Source organism: Podarcis erhardii, assembly GCF_964252035.2.
Source record: "Podarcis erhardii genome assembly, chromosome: 8".
Taxonomy (NCBI): Eukaryota; Metazoa; Chordata; class Lepidosauria; order Squamata; family Lacertidae; genus Podarcis; species Podarcis erhardii.
This window is the reverse complement of record NC_138499.1, coordinates 14,751,089-14,778,670: the sequence shown is the minus strand read 5'-3', so window position 1 is coordinate 14,778,670 and position 27,582 is coordinate 14,751,089. Positions and strand designations below refer to the sequence as shown.

At 43.0% G+C, this 27,582-nt stretch overlaps 2 protein-coding genes across 4 annotated transcripts in view; one reads left to right on the top strand and one right to left on the bottom strand.

The window, feature by feature from the left end:
* The window catches only part of ATAD2 (ATPase family AAA domain containing 2), a 29,090-nt gene extending 14,168 nt beyond the window's left edge, over positions 1–14,922 (bottom strand). Inside the window, exons 1-13 of one of the 2 annotated variants that reach the window (XM_081872546.1) lie at positions 14,790–14,922; positions 10,537–10,679; positions 7,402–7,451; positions 6,554–6,722; positions 5,544–5,646; positions 5,198–5,288; positions 4,419–4,523; positions 3,948–4,065; positions 3,407–3,514; positions 1,979–2,087; positions 1,649–1,764; positions 1,060–1,234; positions 892–980 (exon numbers count right to left, since the gene is read on the bottom strand). In XM_081872546.1, coding sequence (XP_081728672.1) covers positions 892–980; positions 1,060–1,234; positions 1,649–1,764; positions 1,979–2,087; positions 3,407–3,514; positions 3,948–4,065; positions 4,419–4,523; positions 5,198–5,288; positions 5,544–5,646; positions 6,554–6,722; positions 7,402–7,451; positions 10,537–10,631 — 1,328 coding nt within the window. In that variant the 5' untranslated portion in view covers positions 10,632–10,679; positions 14,790–14,922. Of the gene's footprint in view, positions 1–891; positions 981–1,059; positions 1,235–1,648; positions 1,765–1,978; positions 2,088–3,406; positions 3,515–3,947; positions 4,066–4,418; positions 4,524–5,197; positions 5,289–5,543; positions 5,647–6,553; positions 6,723–7,401; positions 7,452–10,536; positions 10,680–13,077; positions 13,511–14,789 lie in introns of those variants that run through there. The other variant, XM_081872545.1, reaches the window with a different exon arrangement.
* A 1,439-nt stretch (positions 14,923–16,361) lies between these two features.
* On the top strand, positions 16,362–26,176 carry NTAQ1 (N-terminal glutamine amidase 1). 2 transcript variants are annotated; one of them, XM_081874805.1, is made up of 6 exons: positions 16,368–16,810; positions 18,833–18,932; positions 20,865–20,915; positions 22,329–22,477; positions 23,966–24,090; positions 25,873–26,156. In XM_081874805.1, exons 1-6 carry the CDS (start codon positions 16,704–16,706, stop codon positions 25,977–25,979), a joined length of 639 nt encoding a protein of 212 aa, XP_081730931.1. In that variant the 5' UTR covers positions 16,368–16,703; the 3' UTR covers positions 25,980–26,156. The 2 variants fall into 2 exon arrangements, with proteins under 2 accessions (XP_081730932.1, XP_081730931.1); XM_081874806.1 differs by lacking the exon at positions 20,865–20,915 and having other exon boundaries at positions 16,362–16,810; positions 25,873–26,176.
* The last annotated feature ends 1,406 nt before the right edge of the window (positions 26,177–27,582 follow it).

Below are 27,582 nucleotides of genomic sequence, written 5' to 3'. Positions count from 1 at the left end.
AAGATATTTTATCCACTGTGGCTTGGGCAAGATTCTGCTGGCACAACCAGAAGGAAGAAACCATGGTCCTTAGCCCCACCTGCAATCCCTGTTGCTCTAGAAAACTGACTCTTGGGCCAGGGGACACTCAACTTTTTCATGTCTATAGGGCAGCATACAGATGAGGACTGAGTGTTTGTGAGAAATAAGCAACCCTCATATTTTATCTGCAAGTGGAAGGCATTTCAGCTTGTGTAGCAGTAACTTCGGGTCCAAGCCTGTATCATTTTCTACCCACTGAAGAGATCCAATTAAAAGGAAACATAACTTTACTTTGTAATAGAAAGCTGTTCCCAACCTATAAACACTCACTGAAATTTCAAATGAATTTTTGACTCATCAAAGATAAAATATCTTATGTGAGAGTCAATTAGTTACATGGGACAAATATTTCAAACACAACAAAATCATGCCACTTCCTCAAGACCTGGCAACACTGTCAAAATGTTCCACATTAGCAGATCTTCTATTCCTGTCATACCACATAGGTAACACATAAACCAGTTCTGAGAACTGGTATGAGAAACAGGATAGTGTTGCTGAACCTTAAATTTGTGCTCTAACACAACTCACAGAGTGTGTATGTGTGTACTAAACCAATGTTGCAGTACACACGCAAAAGTTTGCCTGCATACCTGGAGGCTTATGTATCATTTGCCAGGAAGAACTGTTACTAACTTTAGGCAATTGGTTAAATACAAAGGTGCTTTAAGCACACCACAAATTTAAAGCTTACAAATCTACAATGGAAACAGTGACTTGTCATAAGAGTATCTGTACAAGAAGTAATGTATTCAGGGAAAAGATTCAGGAGATTTGAAGACAAACATAGAAAACAAACAAAAGTTGTACCTGTGAATTTGATCTTGCCTACTGGATCGTACAGGAGCAAGACCATCTATTTCATCGAAGAATATAATTGAAGGACGCATCTGAAAGGCCTAAAACAAAAGCTCAAATGTAGAAATTCTGAAGGCGCTATACAGAATACACTATAGAGTAAGATAAAAGTATAATTACCTGATCAAATAATAAACGAAGCTGTCGTTCAGATTCTCCCACCCATTTACTGAGGCAGTCAGCACCTTTTCTCATGAAAAATGCTACTCTTCTATCACCTTTACTACACTCATTAGCAAGTGCCCTGGCAACAAGTGTTTTTCCAGTACCCGGCGGACCATAGAAGAGGCAGCCCCTATTAAAAGTATGAAATTGCAGTATTTTGGTTAGTAGAATTTTTCATAGTTTTCAAAAGTATATCATACTTTACCTAATCATAATATAATTTAAGCTAACCTCATTAAATATGCTTATGAGTTTCTGTCTGCCTAAGAGAGATTTCATCCCCTCCCCCTCTTCTGGGTCCCACCAACAATTCATTTCAATATTCCTCTCTCCCCATTTAAAAAAGCAACTTGCATTCTGCTGGCATTGTGTTGAAAAAAAAGTATGAACATGCTACATCTATGCAAAAGGCATTAACTATGCAAAAAGTAATCTTGCGTGGAGGGCAGGCTAAAAAACCCCCTAGCAATCATGAAGAGAAGATGAAAGTTTACAATTGGGGTAAGTTCACTGTCATCCTGCAAACAAAATGTTTGCTTCCTACCTTGGAGGCTGAATTTTGAATCTCTCAAACACTTCTGGATAAAGTAGTGGGAAAACCACCATCTCCTTTAAAGCTGAAATATGGTTAGATAGTCCACCCACACTATCAAACTGGATCTAAGGAGAAGCAGAATTAACAAATGAAGGTCAACAAAACACAGAAGTGAATAATTAAACCTTCTTACTTAAGTCTTTTAAAAAATTAATGGGTACTTAAATGAACAAAACAGCTACACAGCTCTCATTCAGGTTAATCAGCAAAACTTGAAAAGATGTGCTTATTTTAAGAGAGTGGTCAATAACAAAATGTACTAGGAAATTAAACACTCACTGAAGAATCTATTTGCATTGGATCAACATCAGCCAGGCTTGCTCCAATTTTCATTCGATCCTTGTGGATTCCCTTCAACTCATCTTTCCTAAAGTTTAGTGGAAGGCACCTAATTTGAGAATGAAGAGTTGTTTTAAGAAATAGAGAAGGAACAAGTTCATATTGAAACATGGCAATGGGGTTGCCTTTAAATTAGCAAAAGTACCACGAGATGTAATTTCAAATTAGAAATCTACTCCATACTATCTGTAAAATACTGTAGAATCTACATTAGCTAAACATAAAACAGTTGTTATGAATATTGTGGGTGAAATTCAATGCTGTACAATCATTCTGTCCGTGAAAGCATTTCTGCTTGCCAGACGGAACAATCTCTCTTCTCCTTCCCCCGCACTTTATTCTGCCCCCCCAAAAAACTAATTTCAAAGGGTGCAGGGGAGGGGGGGGGAAGCCCAGTTGAACTAGCATGACTCATTGTCCTGCCTCATGCTAGTGCAATTATTAAGTCAAATCCAGTCCTGTGTCTCCTCTGAACAAATTATTTAATCTGAGGAACCAGAATTCTCTAGGTTTCTCATTAACAATGTTTTAATCATCTAGTATCCAAATCAGGGACTCCCAAACTGTGATTTTAAGTTAAATTCAGGTGGTTTGTGGTGTGCCTGTAAAAGTAACATTAAAAATCATGCAGCATCTAGTACACGGGTTCCCAAATTTGCACCTCCGGTATGCCCCACAGAGAGCATCAAGGTCCATAAATAGCAACACCCTAGAGGTCCTGGGCCCAAAGGAAGTTAGATTAGCTTCAACCAGAGCCAGGGCCTTTTCAACACTGGCTCCGGCCTGGTGGAACGCTCTGCCTCATGAGACCAGGGCCCTGCAGGATCTGATTTCTTTCCGCAGGGCCTGTAAGACAGAGTTGTTCCGCCTGGCCTTTGGCTTGGAGCTAATTTGATTACCTCCCCGACCCCTCTTTCTTTTTCCTTTTTCCTCCTGTGATGAGGCTGCATTTTAATATTTTAATGTTTCAATATTTTAATGTTGTATTTTAATCTTGTTTTTAAGTTGTATTCATTCAACTTGTTTTTATTATTGCTTGTTTGCCGCCCTCAGCCCGGCCTTGGCTGGGGAGGGTGGGGTATAAATAAATAAAATATTATTATTACAATTCCTATCATCCTTGACCATTGGTCCTGCTAGCTAGGAACGATGGGAGTTATAGTACAAAAAAACAGCTGAAGGTCAAAGTTTGGGAAACCCTGATCTAGCACAACACATTACAACTGCCACAATAGGCAGAAAAAGTAGTCTGCCAAGACCCTCAGCAATTTTTAGGTGGTCTACTGAGAAAATGTTTGGGAACCACTGAGCTAGATAATAACGTATAATATGTACATTGTTATTCTGAGTCCAAAAGTTGCAGGATACCTGCTTAATGCTTTGCTCCGACTTCGTTTCCTACGCCTTTCAAAGCGTTGCTCGTCATCAGAAGAAGATGAAGATGTAGAATCACTATTGTGAATTGCATGTTTTCGTCTGTTTTAATTGGAAGACAAAACCTGTTAAGTAGTCACTGTGAAAAATCGCACAATTAATTTACATGGCCAGTTAAGGCATCCAAATTATTCCATGTATCAGCAAAGTGGGTAAGCTGCATGCAGATGTGTTTGGTAGTAGATCACAGGCTCCCCCCCGCCAAAGAAGCTCAACAACTTTGACCTGAACACCCCAAAAGGGGGTAGATCACTGCCAGTTTTTAACTCTGTGAGTAGATCGCACTCCCTTGGGAGTTGGCCACCCTTGCTCTACACAATTTGCTATAGATGAAGAAGTCATAACAGCAAGTACAACTGAAGGAAAGTGCAGCTGATTTGAAACCATATAGCCAAGTTGTTGAGTAAGTCAGGAGGAGAGAAAACATTCATGCACTGATAATACTGGAGCACTAATACACAACAAATCAACAAACCTGTTAATCTTCTTACAATAAGGACTCCTTGATCCCGCAGGGCTGAAGGAAAATCTTCGTCTCACTGGAGAAGCAGCATCTGGATAAAACAATTTGGGCTTCCTCTGGTGCCTTGGTTCTATTAACAAACACCAAAGTAAGAACAGTTACATGTTTTCCCTTACATATTAATTGATGAGAATATAAAATGTCAGAATTTGGGAATATCACGGACTTATATGTTAAGTTTAGTTCTAACATGAACTAAGTTTGTATTTTCATTTTTGGGACAAGACTTCTCAATCATTCAAACTGGAAGATTTTCTGGTAGTCACCTAGTGAAAACATGTATAATTGTGTGGCAAAACGTAAAGACAGCCAAAACAAAGCAAAAACAAAACAGAGGTTGATATACCAAAATAACGAAGCTTTCCAAATATAATATGCAAGGGTAAATAAACTCCAGGGAAAGATGGTATAGTGGACACCTACTTTCTGGTGCGGCCTGATAATGCACAACTGTTTTCCGCTGTCTAAGGTCGTAACGCTTTTGATTATCTTCTCCATCTTCATGGTCTTCACCTTCTTCTGAAGATTCTAAATAACAGAATTCTCTTTAGCTTAAAGAAAGAAACTTACTTGACTTACAGCAGATTCTGGGGCTGTAAGTGCAGTTAGACACTGCCAGTCTTGGATTAGGAATAACAGCTTCACTACAGTAAAAGCTATTACAATTTGTTATTTTAAGAGACTGTAATACAGGCATCCCCAACCTTCGGCTCTCCAGAGGTTTTGGCCTACAATTCCCATGATCCCTTGCTAACAGGACCAGTGGTCAGGGATGATGGGAATTGTAGTCCAAAACATCTGGAGGGCCGAAGGGTGAGGATGCCTGCTGTAATAGCATCTCCTCAGAAATCCCAATAAATTTTGTAAGTTTAGGACTACAAACTAAATAGATTTTTGGAGTAATTAACTACCATCTCCACATGTCATTTTCTAAATGTCTAAGGTGAAGGATGTTTCTATAAACAAAAAGGTTCCCCATTGTGTATACAAGTTACGTTGGTCTAATTTGTATTTTGTTTTACTGAAAAACAATAAAAACATTTGGGGGGGGGGAAAGGTTCCAAAATGAAGCATAATTTTTATCCTATTGAAGTATACTAATTCACCCACTAAAAACCTAAAACTATGCTGAAATTGTACTGCATTGTATTAAAATAATAAAACAGAATATAGCTCTAAAAAGTTAAAAGTAGCACAATAACCTGCACTTCCATCTTGGTTATCAGTGGTTTCTTCATCAATCCTTTGGATTGCTCTTTTTGGTTTTCCTCTTGAGTACACATTAAGGTTTTCCTAATAATAACAAGTGAAAACATGTAATTCAAGTCATCCCATGACACGTATCATACATGCAATGAATCTATCAACTTTAAGGCCAGCTCAATAAAAGTAGCAAAACACTATGGAATAAATGTTTAAGCTTTCTATCTCCATCCCTCTTGCTCAGGGTGTAAGCAAAGCTGAAGTTAAAATTGCAAAATACATATTTAACAAAGAAAGAATAATAGCAAGAAATTACTCTTTTACACAATCTGTATATACACGTACCTCTTCTCCATCATTAAACACTCCAAGATCCTCCAAATCCAGCATTCGTCGCCGACGCATCTTCTTCATATCATCCATTTTTTGTAGTACAGCTTCTGCAGTGCTTGACAAAGTGCAAGATGTAATCAAACACAACATGAAAAATATTTTAAAACACAAATCAGTTAAACAGAGCAAGTTGCAGTGCTGCGCTAACAGGTTATGGGAATAAGAAACTAGCTTTATATATATATGCAAGGTTTGAAATGAATGGCAGCAAGATAAAATAATTTCACTACAGTCCCACCTGAAAGTGAAATAGCAGAACTTTCTATTATTCAAGCACAAATCACAAAGATAACACCCTATCTTACAACAAAACTAAGAAACCATTGAAGCAGTTGCTGGTTGAGTGGGAAATCAGAGCATGAATCCATAGGTGTTAATGAATGTTTATTTTTATTTAGCATTAAGGTTGAACTAAAAGATTTACTCATATTTTGAGTGCTTCTATACTATTTTTCATCATATCTGGCATCAGGACATTTCACATCAATAAAAATATATGGTAATAATGGAACATGACATCAAAATAGTAAAATTCAATAAAAATTCCCACCCAGTTTCGTCTGCCATGTTTATATTGTAAGCTTAATGATAACTATAGTAATATTGAACTTACAATATAAACCTGGTTGGTTGACAGAGGGCATGATCTTTTAAACTGAATTTTAGCAACAAGTTTTATGACTATAGTAACAATATAAACACTCCAGTAAACAACATAAACAGGCTACTATGCAGAGCCACATGTACACTCAACATAACTATTAAGTCCCATCTTTCCACTACAGAACATTTTAATCCCTGAAGTTACTCCTGTAGTTATAGAGCTATCCAGTATAATACAAGAAGCTGCAATCAGAAATCAAAAGTGGGGAAATACCATGTTTCACAAAATTTTCATTTCCACCACAGTTGTTCAAGAAAATGCTTTCTCAAGGCATTTTGACACTATAAAAAGTCCTTACTTTGTAATAAGCTTGTCAAACAAAACGGACTGGTTCATAGTACTAAAGCGGCTTCGCCTAATTCTGCAACTGCGGCGGACTTCAACATCCCCATTTTCTTCTGCAACATGTTCACCAGACTTCGAATTTATTCCTGTTTTCAAAGACCTAGTGACACGAACTACAGTTCCTATGTTTTCAAACAAACAAACAAACAAACAAACATTCTTTTCATTAGTCTGTTGGCTTACATAAAGAACAGATTTTTACGCATTATTCTTTGGCGTTGAGAATTGTTTCACAAATAAGTTTAGTATTTATGCAGTAGTCCTAGGTACTTCTTATGAAGTCAATCATGTATTTCTGTGAGGTTTTTCAAAACTGATGTTTGGATGCAGTATTTCTGGGAGCAAAGTAAAATCAAATCCAGGAGCAATTGGCTCTCATTACCAAAAGAAAACATTAAAATTTAGCATCAACTCTAAAATATCTGAAACTCCCCTTGTTCAAAAGTGTTATCCTGACCCATTCACCTTGTTACAGCTGCCCTGACACCTCTGCAAGCCACCCTCTACCAATGGTAGAGGGGTCCTCTGAAATGGTGCCTGACGGGACACATTCATTTACCATATCTCTAAAAATACAAAAGGAGCAATAGGTATTGATAAGTGGCATAGTTTTAGGTCAGATCATTCTTGCTACAGCAGAACACAGTGCCTATGAAAGCTATGGAATGTCCTTCCACTGCAAAGGTACACAAATGTCAACCTTCCCCAGGCTAGGAGGTTGAATGGTATCAGTGGTGCACTGGATCATTTTACAACTCTACATTTCTATAATTCACAAGATTTGTCTTTTACTAGATTTACCATATTCACAATCTTCATTCTTTTTATCTGCTTGTTGTCTAGCCAGCTGCCTGCACAGAAACAAATAAGATACAAAGTTAAGACTTCACCAATTTTCATTTGGCTCAGTACTGGAACTGAGTTGAACTCTGGGACCTGCAACTCTTTAGGGTTCCAAATATGTTCTTTTTCCAGAATACTCCCATTTTCACCCATCCACCAGCTCAGTTCTCACTAGGATATTTTTGTTCTCTCCCACCACCCAAAAGGAAAATTTGTACTTATGCAAAGCTTGAGGGAATGTTTTAGCTTCATAAGGACTGGCGCTCTTGAGAATTTGAATTTGCTTAGTTTATGAAATCCTTTTTATTTGTTCAATTTTCAGTTATAAAAAGATGAATTCTAAAAGCTCAAGTTAACAAAAGGTAGTGCCAAAATCATTTTAAAATGTAATGTTGCTTGGACACTAAGCCTTTCTTTCTTTTCTTTTTTTTAAAAAGTGAGTTTTTAAAATTGCTTATAACCATAGATCTCTACATGATTAGTAGAAAAGCAAACATTAAAAACACAGAATATTAAAATTAATCAGATAAAATTAACACCCCAGAAATGCTTCAAATAAAAATGTTTTTATGGTATGCCAAAACCCGGTGTCAGAATCTTCTCACCTCCACCAATGGGTCTTGCTTCTGCTAGAAGGGTAGCATAATGCATGGGCTACTATGCTAAATGCTATCTTCTGAGTAAAAATAAATCTGATATCAAGAGCGGGATCCACCACCAAAAGGTCAGCCCTGAAGCTCTATGACCTAGGCAGCCTATAGGGAGTGAGGTGCTCTTTAAGATACCCTGGTCCTAAGATGTTTGGGGCTTTGCAAGCTAGTACCAAAATTATTTGTATTTCTCCAGTGTTACTACATTTCTGTGTTAACTGTGGAGATTGCCCTCCACAAGCTGCAGTATTTCTGGGGTATTTAGTACATAAATAATGCATTTTAAATGTAAAACATTTTAATAGTTTTCACTGATATAATAGCTACACTGCAATTTCTTTTCAATGAAGTTCTATTCTGCCAAGGTGTAGGAACTATTGGTGGCTGGTTCATATGTTCAGAGAGACTGTGCTCATTCAGTTCTAGAGTGGGTTGCCCTATTCCACAAGAATCAGGTGTGTAGTTTGAGGATGATTATAAATCCATTATTGCCATCCAGTGCTCCAGTGGCATGTAAAGTACAGTATTTTGGACAGCACCAGTTACAGACTCTCCAGAGTAGATACATCTTGGCCAGTAAATTCCAGATATGATTTACTGCAACATGTTCTTTTATGGGGCCTTTGAAGACATCTGAAAGTTCCAGTTAGTGGAGGACACAGCTGTTAAAGACTGCTAAAAGGAACCAGGAGGTAGGATAATAATCACACAGTTTGAATTTGCTCCCTATTACATAAAACTTCAGTTCAAAGTGCAAGGTACTTATTTAAAAGCTCTACCCAACTAACAAACCAGTATCTACTAAGAAGTCTATTCCTGGATCCATCTGCCTGTGTGTCAAGAATTAGACCTGATACCTTTCTCCAGATTCCCTCACCACTGGAAGCAAGGCGAGTGGCAAACAGGAGATAACCTGAAGCTTGCCTAGCTCCTACTTTGCTGTAAGTTTAGTACCAGACAACAACCTCCCCTTCCTTCAGGCTTTTAAACCTATTTTTTTATTTCTTCTAAGATGCTGCAAGTTTTTATCCTGTGCTCTTATGTTTTATTTCTTTCACATTTGCACTTTTTACTATTTAGCAAACTACTTGGAAAATATTGATTGGCCACTGAAAAGTGAAATATCTTAAATAAATACATGTTCTAGTGCATATTGCTTACAGTCAATTTGCTTGGCATTGGCCAAATTCTCATGTGATAGTCATAAACCATTGCTTACCGCATGAATGAATCAAGTCAATCGCTTCTCCTGGCTTTACGAAACAAACCACCATCTCTGGCTTAGAATTATGTTTGAACACATTCTGTAGCAAAGATTTGTTCTTGGGCTTACTGAATGTGGTTTGTTGCATTGAAACAAACTACAATCCTAACTTCACCATGGATTGTGGTTACTTTTCAGTGCTAGCTGGGAGGAGCAAAATGGGGCACAATTCACTGGTGCATCATAAGCCAAGGCCCACCATATGTCAATGGAGTGGCTGCCTGTCCAGATATGTATGTCATATACAAAATACCATATTCTTTGCACCATAACACTCACTTTTTTCCTCCTAGAAAGTAAGGGGAAATGTCTGTGCGTGTTATGGAGCGAATGCCTGCTGCCTGCGGGTGGCGGGGGGTCTGCTGCAGTCGTGAGCAGAGGATCCATGGTTCCCCTTCCTTCCCTCCTCCATGGTTACAAAGCATGGATCCACATGGATCCTCAGGATTTTTGCATTGGGCTACTCCAAACTCACTGTCAGATCACATGTCTGTGGCCACAGCATGAACCACAAAAATCATATATCCACTATTTCGTTTAGAATTTTTTTTTCTTGTTTTCCTCCTCTAAAAACTACGTGCGTGTTATGGTCTGGTTGTGTTATAGAGCGAAAAATAGGGTACTTAGTTAGCAGGAAACCCTAAAAGAGATAATCTTTTCACAGGATGGTAGTAGAAATGTATGATCATTCAAGAAGTCCAAGATGTGAATAGGACGCACACACATTTCCCCTTCATTTTTGGAGGGGAAAAAGTGCATCCTATAGGGCGAAAAATACAGTATTTAAATCTTAAAGTATATAAGCCTGTGCCATCATCCTCAAGCAATTCAACCAAGAACTTTAGTTGAAATCCACCTCAGAAAAGCTGTAGTTTCTACACCACAATTTTCTCTAACAATGACCAAAGGACAAATTCACTCAACAAGACAATTTCCAAGGCATGGAATACAAATAGCAATCAGCATAACTGGGCCCACTTAAGTTCTGGCAATGTGAGGTGCTCTACATGCAGTCAGATTTGTAAGCACTAATTTACTCTGCGGGGAGCACAGCACGTGTATAAAAAAAACCTCTGGTACTTAAGAGTGTAGGAGTTAATAAACTAGGCTACAAGTAATACAGGAAGAACATAAAATGATCTTACAAACATATCTGCAAGAAGTAGAAAAAGTTATTACCTTGTAAAATGTTTCCTGTTAATACCATTCTCACTCAGCATTGTCACGCTTTTGTCAAAACTAGAGTCTGAATAATGTTGATTATTTTTCCTCATAGATCTTAAGGAATGTAAATGTTCACATTCTTTATCTGAAGAAAACTCCTGAAGAAGTAAAAACCAATTAGGAACATGCACATTGTACTATTTGCTTTTAATTTTTTTTGTGTTATTGTATATTTTAATTAAGGATGCTTTAATATTATTGTGTATTTTAAATAATTATGGATGTTTGAATAGTTGTAAACCACTTAAAAGCCAATTCGACATGTAAGTGGTATATAAATTAACAACTGACAAAAATCTCTCCATATTTTGTGATTAGTAGTTGCATATCAGCTCCTCATTTACATTTACTGAAAAGGATGTGACTGGCACTCCAAAGATCACACATTATGTTTTAAATGTACCGCCTAAATTAAACTAACTAGTTTACGATAGAAAAACTGAATTGGAAGGATACTTTTGGATCACCCATGGTGTATGTAAAATCGGAAGGATTATTAAGGCAACTAACAAGAGCATGAAACATCAACCGAAAATTAAGAGATGAAAGCATTCAACAAATGCTCTTCAACTGTACACAAATAGTAAAAAGCCATATTTACAAGAAGATAGATATATAGTTAGATACACACATACACCCCGAAGTTCCAATGAAAAATTGGGTCTGTTCTCCACTAGTCATGGCATGACCCACACAGTTCTATTCTGTTCCTTATGATATCTACATTAAAATACAAGTGTGTGATAGTTTGGAGGTTTAAAGTCAAGAACTATTTCTCCATTACATCTGAGCCAAGATACCCAGGAAATGCAAAACCACCAGGCAGGATGAAGTCAAATAAACAATTCAATTCAGACAAGGCAGGTTGTTGGTAGGTAGGTACTCACTGGTACTCAAGACCACTCCTGCCTGAATGCTAGGTCATGGGCTGTATTATGTTCTACTCAGAATAAGGCTACCAAATTTTTTTCAATGAATCCGGGGACACTTTTCAACTTCAGTAGGAATGATAGGATTTTGTCAGGGGACTGATTTGTAAATCCGGGAAACGGGGACATCTGGCAACCTTAACTCACAATAGACCCACTTAAAGTAATAGGCATTACCAACTTACATTCATTGATTTCAGGTAGGTCTGCTCACAGTGGAACTGACTTGGCTACACTCCCAACCAACAGCCACATTAGCATCACCAAGAAAAAAGCTATTGTCATCTACCCCACTCGTAGTTTGATCAATGTGAGCAACCGTGCTGGATGGGGGGGGGGGGGTGTTTGCAAGACTCTAAAGGAGCAATTGAGTGCCAAGGTGAGTAAAGGAAATGAAAAAATTCCTTCCAGTAGCACCTTAAAGACCAACTAAGTTAGTTCTTGGTATGAGCTTTCATGTGCATGCACACTTCTTCAGATACACTGAAACAGAAGCCACCAGACCCTTCTATATAGTGAGAAGGTGGGGAGGGGTATTACTCAGAAGGGTGGTGGGATTGGGTGATTGGCAGATAGCTGTGATGAGCCTGTTGACGACTCTTAAGGACTGCAATAGGTCTTACAGGGAAAAGCAAGGGGTGAGAAGGTGAAAAATGGCTTTGTCATGTATAATGAGATAAGAATCCAATGTCTTTGTACATAGCTAGAATCAGAGAAAGGGGGGAGGGACAGGGCCACTGCCCAACTTGGAGAGATGTTTAGAAAGGCACTCTGCATGACAAAGGAAACGAACAGGGCAATGATATACCCTCTGGGCAAGTCAAGCCCACAGCCTGCTGTTAAAAAAACCGCTTCCAAGACAAGCTCGAGGGGGCGGATTGCTCAATTTGCTGGAAGGCATTGTCATGCAACGGAGCTGAATCGTAGGGCGAGTTTCGGGACACATAGTTCAAAACTCGTGGCTACTATGCAATATGGGCGATTGAGGCGGGAAAAAGGGGAATTATTAAGCTTGCCCCCCCCCCCAAACCCCGTCTAACTAATGGCTGTGCGCTTTGGGTTCCCTGGGCTTATCAACATCAGGCTGAGTGGGGACAAGGATGACGAACTAGATGGGCAACTTCGGTTTCTAATCCAGAGCCGCTCTCCCTACGCTTTAAGACTTCGTAGCTTCTGGTGTGTGGAAAAAGCAATAAATACTATTTACAAAACAACGACTTCCCAGCTTCTGGGTCACCCCCCCCCAAAACCCCCACATACAAAATGGTTGTTTTGTTTTTTGGCCGAAACTTTCAAAATTTTCACGCAGCGTTTCGCCGCTTGTTATGAAACTTTTGCTACGTTGTTTTGGAGCCGGTTTTTCTGGGCAGCTGCTTCCAAAGCCTCTAGCGGCAAGGAGCAGCTGCCAGCAACTTTAAAAAATAGTAATAATGATGAATTCATTACACATAAAACAGCCTCTGCCGCCTGGGGGTGGTCCCTCCTGAGGTAGGAGCTTGAATCTCCTCAAGGGACTTAATAAAAGTAAAAAGTGAGCCTCCCTTCCCCCCGCCGGTTTTCTCCTCACCGCGACGGCTCTCCGGGCCTTGTCTCCGCCGGCCGCTGCCGAGGAAGCCGATGGGAGCTCCAAAGAGAGAAACTCGGAGCTCGTCTCCATCGCGTCGTAAGGCGACGCCGGCGTTGCGCCCCGTCGGCCGCCGCCTGAGTTGCTGCCGCCGGCGGGAGCGCCGCCCGGGCCTGGACGGCTAGGGCCGCCCGAGCCGCTTCGGAGCATCACCATGGCCCTCCCGTCGCGTCGCCCAGACAGCTGGACGAGGCCTTGGCCGCCACAGACGAGGCTCCTTCGCCGCCGACGAATTCTGGCGCCACAAACCGGGAGGAGCCGCTTTACCCAACCGCCATTCGAAACCCTCCGCACCTCAGCGCTTGCTTCTCAACCTCACGGCGGGAAAGGAAAATACAAGACCCCTGCCAAACCTCATAGGCTCTGAACTACTTTCCCTTCCTTCCCTATTTTTTACTACAGAACGCTTTTTAAAGAAAAAGTCTAAGGGCTAGTGAGTTCGCCGCTGGATAAGTACAGTAGTCCCAAACCGGCGGAGGGACACAGCTCTGTGTATCTCCTCTGGAGTTTTGGCGCGCGCGAAGTTGTTTTGAGAGTCCGCTAGTCCTGCTGCTGTTGCTGCGCCGCGATTGGCTGGCGGGGCCCGGCGCGCGCGGCTCTGCCTCGCAAGCTCCTCCCACCCCCACCCCCACCCCCGCTTCAAATCCCGCGCCTTCCCGAGGCCAGTTTGCTGCGGGAAACAAAACCGCGCTCAGAGTGTGGGTTTGGAGAGGCCGAACTTAAAAAATATTAACAAAATAAGCATTGCGCAATAATTAGGAACGCGCGCAGCCCTTGTTGCAAATGCAACGCGTTGCCCGATATCTTTTTTTGATACTGCATGCTATATCTGTACTCGGCACTAAACAGTTTTTGCTGGAAGGCTATCTATCCTGCAGCAACACAAACACCGGCCCAAAGTATTGCATATCCTAATTAAGTGCGTTGCGACGTAAAGCTTTAAAGCGGTCACCGCGGTGGGCAGGAACCGCACCTTGGAGAGACGGAGCAGTATTTTTTGCAGCCAACAGGCTACTTTTTAAAAGGTCCTGTCCGGGTGAGAGCGATCCGCCGCCAACTACTACGAAGTAAGCTGCTGGCAAACGAGCGAGTGCAAGAAAACAAACGCTTTTCTGTAAATAAGATGCAAGAGGCGGTTGCTTTTTTGCAGAGAAAACCCTGCCTAGTAGCACAACCAGCGCCCTTCCCCCTATTCCGCTTACCCGCGAGTAAGCTCCTTTGAGCAAAGCGGGACTTGCTTCCAAGCCAACAACATGCACGCACATAGGAAAAAAGCATGTGCAATGCATGCTCACCTTCATAAAACAAGCAGGCTTATAATAGGGGCACCAAATTGGGGGGCTTTTAAAAGCTGAAAGAAATTCTTGGAGGACAAGTTGCCCTAACGCTCCTCATTACCAGTGGCTGAAAACCGCAGGAGAGGCTCATGGGCTCAGGCCTTGTTTTGGGTTTCTCATGGGCATCGGATTGGCCTCTGTGAGATCAGGATGCTAGCCTAGATGATGGGCCATTGGCCTGATCCTGCAGGCTTTTCCAAACGTGGCTCTTTGCCAGGAATCTTGCATTTCCTTCATCCCTGTTGCCCTAGACTTTTAACACGAAGGACGCCCTGCCCCCCAAAAAAGCGTATTAAAAGACGGGAAACTTTTTCTCACCGGTAAGATCCCAGGTAACTTTCGGAGCAGATCCCAAATGGAGAGGATCGCCTCTCCTGAATGGAAAACCAGCCTCTTCTCTCCAGCCCCGAGTCAGGTCTCAGGTCACGTCCCCAGACAAGACCTGCAAGATTTTCGCTCCCTTAAGGAAGAGGGCGGGGTTTTCCTCACCTCTTTATCGACTAAGAATTTGACCTCTTATCTATTAAAGCACTTAAAGGTGCCCTGCATATTCCTCCCTTCCAGAATGATTGGATCTTATGAATTTAACTGGATTAATTTGTGCTGTTCATTCCTGCAGTTTTGGCCCTGCTTCCTAAAAATACTAGCACACAACACACCTCCCTTTACTCATGATAGAAAGTTTGCTCTCCATTAATAGTCTCGTGCCTATTTGATAAAGTGGGTCTCCCCCCCCCCCCCATGATACCTGGCTCCACCATACAAATGTATGTGTTGTTATTTATCAAAATATTGATATCCTGCCTTTCAGCGCAGCACAAGTTTCATCATAAGGCAGCGTACAAAACAGCAATAGGAAATCACATCCACAGTTGAAGATGTACAACTCCACCCCTCTAAAATAAATTAGCAGCAAAAGCACCAATAAAACTCAGCGATTAATAAAATGAGAAGGTGGAAATGCAAGCGTACTGAACGCCCTTTTAGCCAGGCGTACTTAAACGAAGGATAATGCGTTGCGAATAAACATTGGGCGCACATCTGAAAATGGCAGAAATGAGAACAGCCCAGTTGAATCTTAAAAGCTGGCAAATTCACAACGGAATCAGGTTTCCTGGATCGGACTACAGTCCATTCAGAATCACTGCATTGTAGATGGGGAAGGAATCCCATGGGTCCAAACCCCTGCAATGTAGAGGCTAGGGCCACATAAGGCTTTTCTGTTGTTTCTGCAGCCACTGACCGCACACAGCCTTGAGTTCCCATGGTGCGTCCGCGGAGGACCTTAAGGTCCACAAATGACAACATTTTGGAAGTCCCAAGTCACAAGGTGGTTAGGTTGGTCTCAACTAGGGCCAGGGCCTTTTCAGTACTTGCTCCGACTTGGTGGAACGCTCTGTCACAAGAGACTAGGGCCCTGTGGGACTTGACATCTTTCCACAGGGCCTGCAAGACAGAGCTATTCCGCCTGGCCCTTGGTTTGGACTCAGTCTGACCCTTATGCTTCCGTCCGCTTGTGGTTTTGACTTTTAAAATGAGACTGCATTTTAAATTGCATTTTAACCTGTATTTTAAATTGTGTCCCCCCCCCCATTATGTTTTTACTGTACTTTTATTGGTGTTAGCCGCCCTGAGCAGGGGAGGGGGGGGTATGTATGTATGTATGTATAAATAAATAAATAAATAAATAAATAAATAAATAAATAAATAAATAAATAAATAGGTTTTAAAAAAAAAAAAAAAAAAAACATTGCATCGGAGGCGAGACCCGTTGTGTGCAATTATGCAGGACTGCATCCCTGCATCCAGGGTCGCTGTTCTCACTAGACTGGCTAGGTAGCAGCCTGGGGCGCAGTACTGTCTCTTTGAGAGGCAGTTTCCTACAGGTTACGGTAGTTTTGGTGACGAATTTATTTGGGGCGGGCCCCCGAGCAACAGCATGCATGCAAATCAAGGCTCGGGGTTAGCAAGGTCAAGGTGGTTTTGCTGAAAGCTTCCACGAGCTTTTGCTGAGGTTTCCCCCTTTCGTGCAGAAGCTTCGCTTCCCTGGGATTTCCAATCTTTGCAACGCTGCCGCGTTTCCCGGGGAAGGACTTGCTTGCAACACTCCCAGCCGCGCGGTGCTTCCCGGGTCTGTCTAAGCAGCTGCAGCGGCGGCGAAATGCACCAAGCCTTTCTTCGGGAAATGAGCCCCGCACAACCTTTCCCCTTGCTAGCTGAGTGAGGGTCCGAATGGATCAGGCAGAGCCGGGTGTTGCAGATGCGACAGCTGCAGCGCCGGCTGGCTATGAGCCTGCGGTGCCTCCTCGGCCCGGTTGCGTCTACACTGGCTGCTACTGGTAAGAAATCGTGCAACACGGGGGGAGAGGAGGCGATTGCTGCAATGCTCCTAATAGACTAGGACATAAGGACCACTTGAATTCTAGAGCATCGCAGCACTGGAGAGGATCGCAGCTGCAACCTTTTCCAGAATATCGGGAGCTCTCCAAAATATTAGAAGCCCCTCCGAAGTTGATTCCTGGAGAATAGCTTCCGCAGAAATCTTTCCCTTAACGCCACTGCAGGAAGTTGAGACAGCTAGTGGCCGGAGGTTGTGGAAATTGTAGTTGATTGATGCTGACAGCTGTCTGTCTTGAGGGACAATGGAGCGGGCCTCTGGGGGTGAAGTCAAACTGCTGCATTAATAGCACCGAAATGACCTCGCCAGATAACAAGACCTGCCTTGCAGACATATGTTCGCTCTCCTTGAGGTTACCTGATCACTGCACACACCCACCCCCCACTTCATAGGGAAGTTATGAACTTCCATCAGCATTGTTGTTGTTGTTTAGTCGTGTCCGACTCTTCGTGACTCCCTGGACCAGAGCACGCCAGGCACTTCTGTCTTCCACTGCCTCCCGCAGTTTGGTCAAACTCATGCTGGTAGCTTCGAGAACACTGTCCCACCATCTCATCCTCTTTCATCCCCTTCTCCTTGTGCCCTCCATCTTTCCCAACATCAGGGTCTTTTCCAAGGAGTCTTCTCTTCTCATGAGGTGGCCAAAGTATTGGAGCCTCAGCTCCATGATCTGTCCTTCCAGTGAGCACTCAGGGCTGATTTCTTTCAGAATGGATAGGTTTGATCTTCTTGCAGTCCATGGGACTCTCGAGAGTCTCCTCCAGCACCATAATTCAAAAGCATCAATTCTTCGGCAATCAGCCTTCTTTATGGTCCAGATCTCACTTCCATACATCACTACTGGGAAAACCATAGCTTTTACCATACGGACCTTTGTTGGCAAGGTGATGTCTCTGCTTTTTAAGATGCTGCCTAGGTTTGTCATTGCTTTTCTCCCAAGAAGCAGGTGTCCATCAGCATACCTGGAATCAAAGGTGTGTGTTTGGAGTGGGCATAGATTCTGGTAGAAATAAGAAGGGCTCCAGAAAAAAAATCTGCTGATTACATTAAACAAGTACTTTTAAAAGTGATTGGATCAAGGTTTTCAGAGTGGGACATGAAAGTGGAATGAGGAATAAACCCTGTAAAGAATGGGTTGGGGAACCTCAAGAACCCTGGGGCAATTGTGGCTCTCGATTGCCCTGAGGGGACAATTGCTGTCCTCAGTCTGATCCTTGAAACTCTCCCTCACTGCCCATGCTTCTCATCCCAAATGTTTTGGCCTGGTCAGAATTTTTCTTTGAATCCTGATAGTGCATCCTGCTTGCCTGAATGGAGGATAGAGGTGGGGGTTTGTATGTGGACACTAGGTAAAGGTAAAGGTACGCCTGGCCATTTGGTCCAGTCGTGACCGACTCTGGGGTTGCGGCGCTCATCTCACTTTATTGGCCAAGGGAGCCGGCGTCATGTGGCCAGCATGACTAAGCCGCTTCTGGCGAACCAGAGCAGCACATGGAAAAGCAGTTTACCTTCCCGCCAGAGTGGTACCTATTTATCTACTTGCACTTTGATGTGCTTTCGAACTGCTAGGTTGGCAGGAGCAGGGACCGGAAGCTCACCCCCCGTCTCGGGGATTCAAACCGCCGACCTTCTGATCGGCAAGCCCTAGGCTCTGTGGTTTAATCCACAGCACCACCCACTTCCCTATGTGGAAACTAGCCTACTGTATAAAATACAATCTTATATTCATTGCTTAGACCACTTTTGTCTCTGAAGCCAAACACCCCACTAGCAGGTGGACCTCAGAATCTTGTCCGGAAGCGAGTGTGGGTCTCTCAGGCTGGGAAAGATTCCCTATTTAAAAAACAACATAAAGTCCTAATAATCAATATCACTGAATAGATGCAATGTTGAAATTTTATTACTGGGGAGAGCGTGGAATGGAAATGTAGTAGGTTGTGTTTATCTGTTTTCTCTGTTACAGTGAGGAAAATGTGTGGAAGCTTTGTGAATACATCCAAAACCAGAATCTATACCCTTTAGAAGAATTTTATGCGGTTTTCATTTCCAATGACAGGAGGATGGTGAGTTGTGGCATTTTGAACCGATTCTGAAATGCGAAATGACATTTGCCACGGCAGCATCGGAAGCTGGCTTCTATGAAATATATGTGATAGCTTAAGTGGCTTATTTGCTATTGCATGCAGAACAGGATCCTGGTGGTTGTTTTAGGTTGCAATCCTATACCCACTTCTCTTGGGGGTAAGCCTACCTGTAATCAAGGGGACTTTCTTCTGAGTAGACAGGCCAAATGGAAATAGGGTTTGAAAGACAATGAAGATCAGGCCCATGAGCATTACTCCTGCCTCCTGTTTTCTTAGTGGCCAACCGGATAGAATCATAGAACTGTAGACTTGGATGGGATCCCAAGCTCTATGCGGCCTAGGACCCACGTACCTACGGGACCAACTCTCCTATTATGCCCCGCGAAGCACGTTAAGGTCCACAAATGACAACATTTTGGAGGTCCCAAATCCCAAGTTGGTTAGGTTGGTATCAATTAGGGCCAGGGCCTTTTCAGGACTGGCCCCAACTTGGTGGAACGCTCTGTCACAAGAGACTAGGGCCCTGAGGGACTTGACATCTTTCCGCAGGGCCTGTAAGACAGAGCTGTTCCACCTGGCCTTTGGTTTGGACTCAGTCTGACCCTTATGTTTCCCTCCCCTTATGGTTTTGATTTTTAAAATGAGGCTGCATTTTAAATTGCATTTTAACCTGTATTTTAAATTGTTTTTTTTTCTCTCTTATTATGTTTTTACTGAAATTTTATTGGTGTTAGCTGCCCTGGCCAGGGAGGGCGGGGTATAAATAAAATTTATTATCATCATCATCATCATCATCATCATGTCCAACCCCCTGCAATTCATGTATCTCAGCTAAAGCACCTATGACAGATGCAAACTGGATCTGAGCGTAATCTCATTCTCCAGATCTGTGGGTTTCCCAGCAACTGGTATTCAGGAGCATTTATGCCTCCAGCCATGGAAACAGAATATATCCGTCAGGATTAGTAGTCATGGATAGCCTTAAGGTAAAGGTAAAGGGACCCCTGACCATTAGGTCCGGTTGTGACCAACTCTGGGGTTGCGGCGCTCATCTCGCTTTATTGGCCGAGGGAGCCGGCATACAGCTTCCTGGTCATGTGGCCAGCATGACTAAGCCGCCTCTGGCAAACCAGAGCAGCACATGGAAACGCCGTTTACCTTCCCGCTGGAGCGGTGCCTATTTATCTACTTGCACTTTGCCATGCTTTTGAACTGCTAGGTTGGCAGGAGCAGGGACCGAGCAATGGGAGCTCACCCCGTTGCGGGGATTCGAACCGCCGACCTTCTGATCGGCAAGTCCTAGGCTCTGTGGTTTAACCCACAGCACCACCCTCATGGATAGCCTTATCATTCATGAATTTGTCCAGTTCTCTTTTTAAAGCCACCCAAGTTGTTGTCAATCACTCCCATCTTGTGGGAGTGCGTCCTGTGTGTGTTCTGTTCAAACCAAGTCAGTGTTTTAGTTGATATTGACTATGATTTGTTCAGGTCAGCCAGTTTCAGAGCAGGGATGATGAAACCAGCTTGCTTGAATGTACAAACCGCAGTTTCGGGTTTGGACAACATGCTAAGATGAGCTCAGTCTAAGTGGGAGCAGAAGCTTTCGATCATCTCATCACAGCCACCCTGGAAGGTGGAGAGGGGAGGGTGTGAGTCTGAGTTTTTGCCACGAAATGCTAAACTTGAAATGGCTAAACTACGTTCATGTTAGGAGCAAATCTTCCATGGGTCTTCAAGAGCTTTTCAAGCACTCGGCATGGGGATATTTGGGTCTCATCCTGTATTCCAATGAAAAAAAATCTTAGCTGCATCGGATAATATTTTTTTTAAGGCTAACTCAATGGTAATCTGAACTCTTTTGTGTTGGTTTACCGTACTGAAATGCAGTCACCTGTTCTCTGTGATTCACAGGTGCCCCTTTGGGAGCAGCAAGCAGGCATGGTTGGTCAACCTGTGATTTGGGTGAGGAAATTCAGAGCGTCCTTTCTATGCTTAATATCACAATTGCCCCTTCCACTGTTGCCGGAAATGGAGTTTTGAAGGAGTTTCCCCCCTGTGTAGGCCTGACCTAAGAAGGACAAATGTCTCTGTTCCTTTCTTCTCATATGCTGTTTTTGTACCGTTTACCTCGGTAAAGTATTAACTGTTTCTTCTCTCTCTCTCTCTCTCTGGACTCTGTCTGCTTTGTCCTAGTCGCTCTGCTAACAACTGTTACTGCTACTTTTATTTTCTTTTTAAATGCACCTATTGCGTTCACAAATTCTAGAGAATTTCTAGAGAAAGAGAATTCTGTGACCCCATTTCAACCTCCCTGCATAACCCACAGTTAAAAAGCTGTAGATATGTTTAGATTTTACCCAGTATTAGGCTAGAGGCCTGTTCTAAAGCACTTAATTCTAATGCAATTTGCCCAGTCTAAAGATGGCTGCTCCTCATTCAAATATGTGACATGCTCTAGGCTAGTCAATGAAATATGGCCTTGCCAGGAATTTAAATATATGTCTTGTGTGTCCATGTCCAACACACTAGCCAGTATGATATGAATCCTAATTTATGCTCCTTGAGCCAGAGGTGGGAAACTTGTGGACCCTCAGATGTTGCTAAGACTACAACTCCCATCATGCCTGGCCATAGCTGGGACTGATGGGAGCTGGGGTTCAACTGCGTCCGGTAATATTTCCAGGTAAATGTATATTCTGACAACACTGGGTGGTATTCAGTAACTGAGATTCCTGCATTTCAGGGGGTTGGAATGGATGACCTTTGGAGTCCCTTCTGACTACTGCCTTTCATCCTAACCTACCTGTCAGGGTTGTTGTGAGGATAAAATGAAGAGGGGGAGAAGGTAAAGCACCCCTGGACAGTTAAGTCCAGTCAAAGGTGACTATGGAGTTGCGGCGCTCATCTCGCTTTTCAGGCCGAGGGAGCCGGCGTTTGTCCACAGCCAGCTTTCTGGGTCATGTGGCCAGCAGGACTAAAAACTGCTGACCATGACAAGGGCCAGAGTGCACGGAAACGCCGTTTACCTTCCTGCCACAGTGGTACCTATTTATCTACTTGTGCTGGTATGCTTTCGAACTGCTAGGTTGGCAGAAGCTCACCCCGTCATGCGGCTTCGAACCGCCGACCTTCCAATTGGCAAACCCAAGAGGCTCGGTGGTTTAGACCACAGGGCTCAAAGTGTGTACTACACCAACTCGATTTCTTGGAGGGGAAAAAATGCAATAAGTTTTGTTTTTTTCATATAAAAAAATTATTTGTAAAAAAATTTGATTGTATGTGTTGTTGAATTGTTTTATTCCTAGATGGAGACTTCTCTCAGCCATTTGTCACAGATTCTCACAGTTAAGAAGTTGTAATACTCTCTACTTACAGGACTACCATGTTGTTTTGCTTCATGTGGCCAGCGGAGACCAGAATTTCATTTACGACCTTGATACTTTGCTGCCTTTCCCTTGCCCCATCGACACCTATATTGAAAAGGCTTTTAAATCAGACAGCGTTATTCATCCAGAATTTCAAAGGTGAGGGTAGACATTGCCTGTGCAACTGTAACAACAACCAAGATTTGGGCCTACTCAAAACTGGCATGGCGCATTTCAGGTTTAGTTGACCTCTGCTGAACCTCTGCACTTGGCATTTCATACCACTCTAAATCATCATGGCTTCCCCCTAAAGAACCCTGAGAACTAGTCTGTTAAGGTGCCCATGGTTGTTAGGCACCCCCTATTCTCCTCCCGATCCTACAGTTCCCAGGTTTTTAACAGCCAGTCCCTCTTCTCAGGGAACTCTGGGAATTATAGCTCTGTGAAGAGAACAGGGGGTCTCCTAACAACTCTCAGGACCCTTAGCAAACTACTGTTTGCATAAATGCTATACAGGTAAGTGGATTTGTCATAAAGTGCTTTTGTTTTTCCTCTTTTTATATTTCAATTCTGCTCATCATCATTTTTGTAGATCGTGGATGTAAACGATTTGGGGGCAAAGGGAGGATGGGATACCTTCTATAACCATAAAGCAGGCATAGGCAAACTCTGGTCCTCCAGATGTTTGGGACTACAGTTCCCATCATCCCTGACCACTGGTCCTGTTAGCTAGGGATGCTGGGAATTGTAGTCCCAAACATCTGGAGGGCCGGAGCTTGCCTATGCCTGCCATAAAGCATTCTATGGCACCAACAGATTTAGATGCTCCTGTTTTGTCAGGTCAGTAAAATAATAATAATAATAATAATAATAATAATAATAATAATAATAATAAATTATTTATACCCCACCCACTGTGGGCAGCTTCGAACAGGATATTAAAAGCACGAGAAAACATCAGACATTAAAAACGTCCCTCAACAGGGCTGCTTTCAGATGTCTTCTAAAAGTCAGATAGTTCCTTATCTCCTTGGCATCTGATGGGAAGGCGTTCCACAGGGTGGGCGCCACTATTGAGAAGGCCCTCTGCCTGGTTCCCTGTAACCTCACTTCTCACTGGGAGGGAACCTCCAGAAGGCCCTTGGAGCTGGACCTCAGTGTCCAGGCTGAACAATGGGTGTGGAGATGCTCCTTCAGGAACTACACAATGATAAAGCAGGATTTTGCTTACAAAAACATTTGCAGCAGTGCACTTGTTAGTCTTTTAAAGTGCCACAGAGAGAGAGTCACATGGTTGCTTTTGCTTCCAGGTCAATTCTATGATGTCTACTTGGACGTAAGCCACGGAACTGTGATCAGTGGGGCTTTATTCTCATATAGGGCTCTGCGGCCCTAGCGTGCACTCCATTAACCTGAAAGTTAAGCCCCATTGCATTGCGATTTAAACCAGACTTCAAAAATGTAATTTGCGTGTTTAAAGTGGATTTCCTTTTAAAACAGTTCACGGTTAATTACATTTGAGGAGTTTGATGCCTAACGACCCGTGTTTGGTCCAGCTGTAGCTGAAAATACTAGGAGCAGAGTCAGCCCTGATGTTTCCATTGCGGACTATGCAATCCCCGTCACATAAGTGTTTGGCTTGTTTAGAAAAGTCCGGTTGGTTCGAGCCGACGTGTACCTGAAAACGTTTGCCTCTGACCGATCCCACATGAAAGATGCCAGCGGGAACTGGCAAAAGCCGCCTCCGTTATACCCGTGCATCGAGACCGCAGGTAAGTTGTTTTAGACTCCCGCTACACTTAACATTCCCTTCGCAGGCTCAAAGCATTTTATATATTTGACAGCATGGACACATCTGCATTACACATCCAAAGCAGTATCACACCGGTTTAAACAGTCCTGGCTCCCACCAAAGTATCATGAGAACCGTAGTCTGAGAGCTGTTAGGACTCTCTCAGTCCCCTTTCTGCCTTTTCTACAATGAATGGCAGTGTCTCTCCAGGTTTGCAGACAAGGGTCTTGAGCGTGGGACAGATGTTCTTGTCAGATGTCAAAACCTTCCTACCAGCAGCCAAATTGCCTAGAGGTATTTTAGGGGTCTGTTTAGGAACCTCCACCACTCAAATATACTACTATTTTTTAAAAAAATAAATAAATCATTTTTATTGGTTTTACAAATACAAAGTACAAATAAACACAAACTAGTAAAGATAATCTGGGACATGGGTGACGCTGTGGGTTAAACCACAGGGCCTAGGGCTTGCAAATCAGAAGGTCAGCAGTTCGAATCCCCGCGATGGGGTGAGCTCCGTTGCTCGATTCCAGCTCCTGCCGACCTAGCAGTTGGAAAGCACATCAAAGTGCAAGTAGATAAATAGGTACCACTCCGGCAGGAAGGTAAATGGTGTTTCTGTGCGCTGCTCTGGTTCGCCAGAAGCGGCTTAGTCATGCTGGCCATGTGACCCAAAAGCTGTACACCAGCTCCCTCGGCCAATAAAATGAGTTGAGCTCCACAACCCCAGAGTCGGTCACGACGGGACATAATGGTCAGGGGTCCCTTTACCTCTACCTAGTAAAGATAATCTGTATAAAGAGATTCTCTGAATCTTGGGACTCCCCCTGCATTCCCCCCATGGGGTCTCATTTTAAGAATCTGCAACTGCATATTCATACATAACTCCATCAAACCATATTGTCCATTGTATTTTTTTATACTACAAGTGAGTCAAAATCCTGCTCTTGTTTCCATCTGCTTACAGTGGTCTCCTAAATAGCTTATAATTTTTTCCCATTCGTTTATTAAGTTTTTACCCTCTTGGTTCCTGAGTTTTCCTGTCAGCTTTGCCATCTCGGCACATTCCATCAGCTTGGTTTGCCATTCTTCTCTGGTAGGGACTTTATCTTCTTTCCAACTCCGGGCTAATAACACCCGGGCGGCTGTTGTTCCATACATAAAAAAGTCTTTTCTGCTCCTTTGGTAGATCGGTACCTGTAATTACTAATAAAAAAGCTTCTGGTTTCTTAAGAAAAGTTATTTTCAACATTTTTATTTTTTTATTTCATTATGTATCATCTCCCAGACAGCTTTCTGGGACACTCAAATGTACTCTTGACATCATTGGTGTTGACCTTTAAAGCCCTAAACCGCCTCGGCCCAGTATATCTGAAGGAGCGTCTCCACCCCCATCATTCTGCCCGGACACTGAGGTCCAGTGCTGAGGGCCTTCTGGCGGTTCCCTCACTGCGAGAAGCAAAGCTACAGGGAACCAGGCAGAAGGCCTTCTTGGTGGTGTCGTGCGCCCTGTGGAACGCCCTCCCACCAGATGTCAAAGATAACAACTACCTGACATTAGAAGACATCTGAAGGCAGCCCTGTTCATGGAAGTTTTTAATGTGTGACATCTTAATGTATTTTTAATCTTGGTTGGAAGCAGCCCAGAGTGGCTGGGGAAACCCAGCCAGATGGGCGGGTACAATAAACAAACAAACAAACAAACAAACAAACAAACAAACAAATAAATATCTCTTCCCTCTCTCTTTTTTTTGAAAAACAGACTTCAAGATGAACCTGGATGACTTCATCAGTATGAATCCAGATGTTGGATGGGGATCTGTGCTGTCTCTCCCTGAATTTGTGCAAGGGTTCGGCAGCCAGAACTGATTTTTGACTCACGGCGAAGAAATCCTTTTGACGAGCGCCATTCCTATTTATTGCATTCAAGTGTTTAAAGTTGGACTAATCGTACTGGTTACATTTGGGCGGGGGAAAATAAAAGAAAATGTACTGAATGGAATAAAACCTTTTTTTAAAAAAAATAAATTAAATATATTTATATATATTGAGAGGAGCCAAAATAACATAGGAAGACTAGATCGTTGGTCCATTTAGCTCAGTATTGTCTACCCTGATGGCAACAACTCTCCAGGGTTTCAGACTAGGAGCTCTCAGACATGCCAGTGTTTGACTCCGGGAACCTCTGCATACATTACGCCATTTTTCTTGTGAAATCCTTCATGTTCTAGATTGTTCTATCTTCTATCGGCAGAGGAGCCCCCTGCAGGACACAAGTGAAGCCGCTCAGGTGTGGGCAATAGGTAGATGGGTAAGGATGCTTTGAGAGGCATGTGAGAAGGGGGAAATATAAAAGACCTGCTTAGAACATCCAGATCAGCAGATTCTGCCTAAAATTGGGAGGCTCAGTCGCAATATCTCCAAAGCAAGTACAGTCATACCTCGGGTTAAATTTGCTTCAAGTTGAGCGCGTTCGAGTTGCGCTCCACAGCAACCCGGAAGTAACGGAGCGCGTTACTTCCGGGTTTCACCACTTGCGCATGCGCAGACGCTCAAAATGACATCACGTGCATGTGCAGAAGTGGCGAAAAGCAATGCGCGCGTGCGCAGACGTGCCGTCGCTAGATACGTTTACCTCTAGATGCGAACGGGGCTCCGGAATGGATCCCATTCATATCTAGTTAATAACTTAATTCATTCTGGAGGTCCGTTCTTAACCTGAAAATGTTCTTAACCTGAAGCACCACTTTAGCTAATGAGGCCTCCCGCTGCCGCTGCACCGCTGCTGTGAGATTTCTGTTCTCATCCAGAAGCAAAGTTCTTAACCCGAGGTACTATTTCTGGGTTAGCGGATTCTGTAACCTGAAGCGTCTGTAACCCGAAGTACCACGTATGTGGAAAGCTGAGCTACGAAGCTCCTTTCTATGAAGGCAAATGCTGTGGCAAAGAATTTAGCAAATTGTAAAAAAAATAAATGTGTCAAGATATCGGTAGAAAAACAATGCCAGTAATTCCCAGTTGATTGTACCAAACTGTGCACCCACCTGCTACCTTGTTTAGTGGGATAAATGATCTCACCTAAGCCAGCATAATGCGAAAGGCTGGGCTGGATGAATCCCTAGCCGGAATTAAGATTGCCGGAAGAAATATCAACGACCTCAGATAGGCAGATGACACAACCTTGATGGCAGAAAGGAGGAATTAAAGAACCTTTTAATGAGGATAAAAGAGGAGAGTGCAAAATATGGTCTGAAGCTCAACATCAAAAAAACGAAGATCATGGCCACTGGTCCCATCACCTCCTGGCAAATAGAAGGGGAAGAAATGGAGGCAGTGAGAGATTTTACTTTCTTGGGCTCCATGATCACTGCAGATGGTGACAGCAGCCACAAAATTAAAAGACGCCTGCTTCTTGGGAGAAAAGCAATGACAAACCTAGACAGCATCTTAAAAAGTAGAGACATCGCCTTGC

Excerpts from the sequence above, each read along its gene's own strand:
- NTAQ1 (XM_081874805.1), top strand. The coding sequence starts at position 16,704 with ATGGATCAGGCAGAGCCGGGTGTTGCAGATGCGACAGCTGCAGCGCCG. Across the intron at positions 16,811-18,832 it reads GTCTACACTGGCTGCTACTG|TGAGGAAAATGTGTGGAAGC; the intron begins GTAAGAAATCGT and ends TCTCTGTTACAG. Across the intron at positions 24,091-25,872 it reads CCCGTGCATCGAGACCGCAG|ACTTCAAGATGAACCTGGAT; the intron begins GTAAGTTGTTTT and ends TTTGAAAAACAG.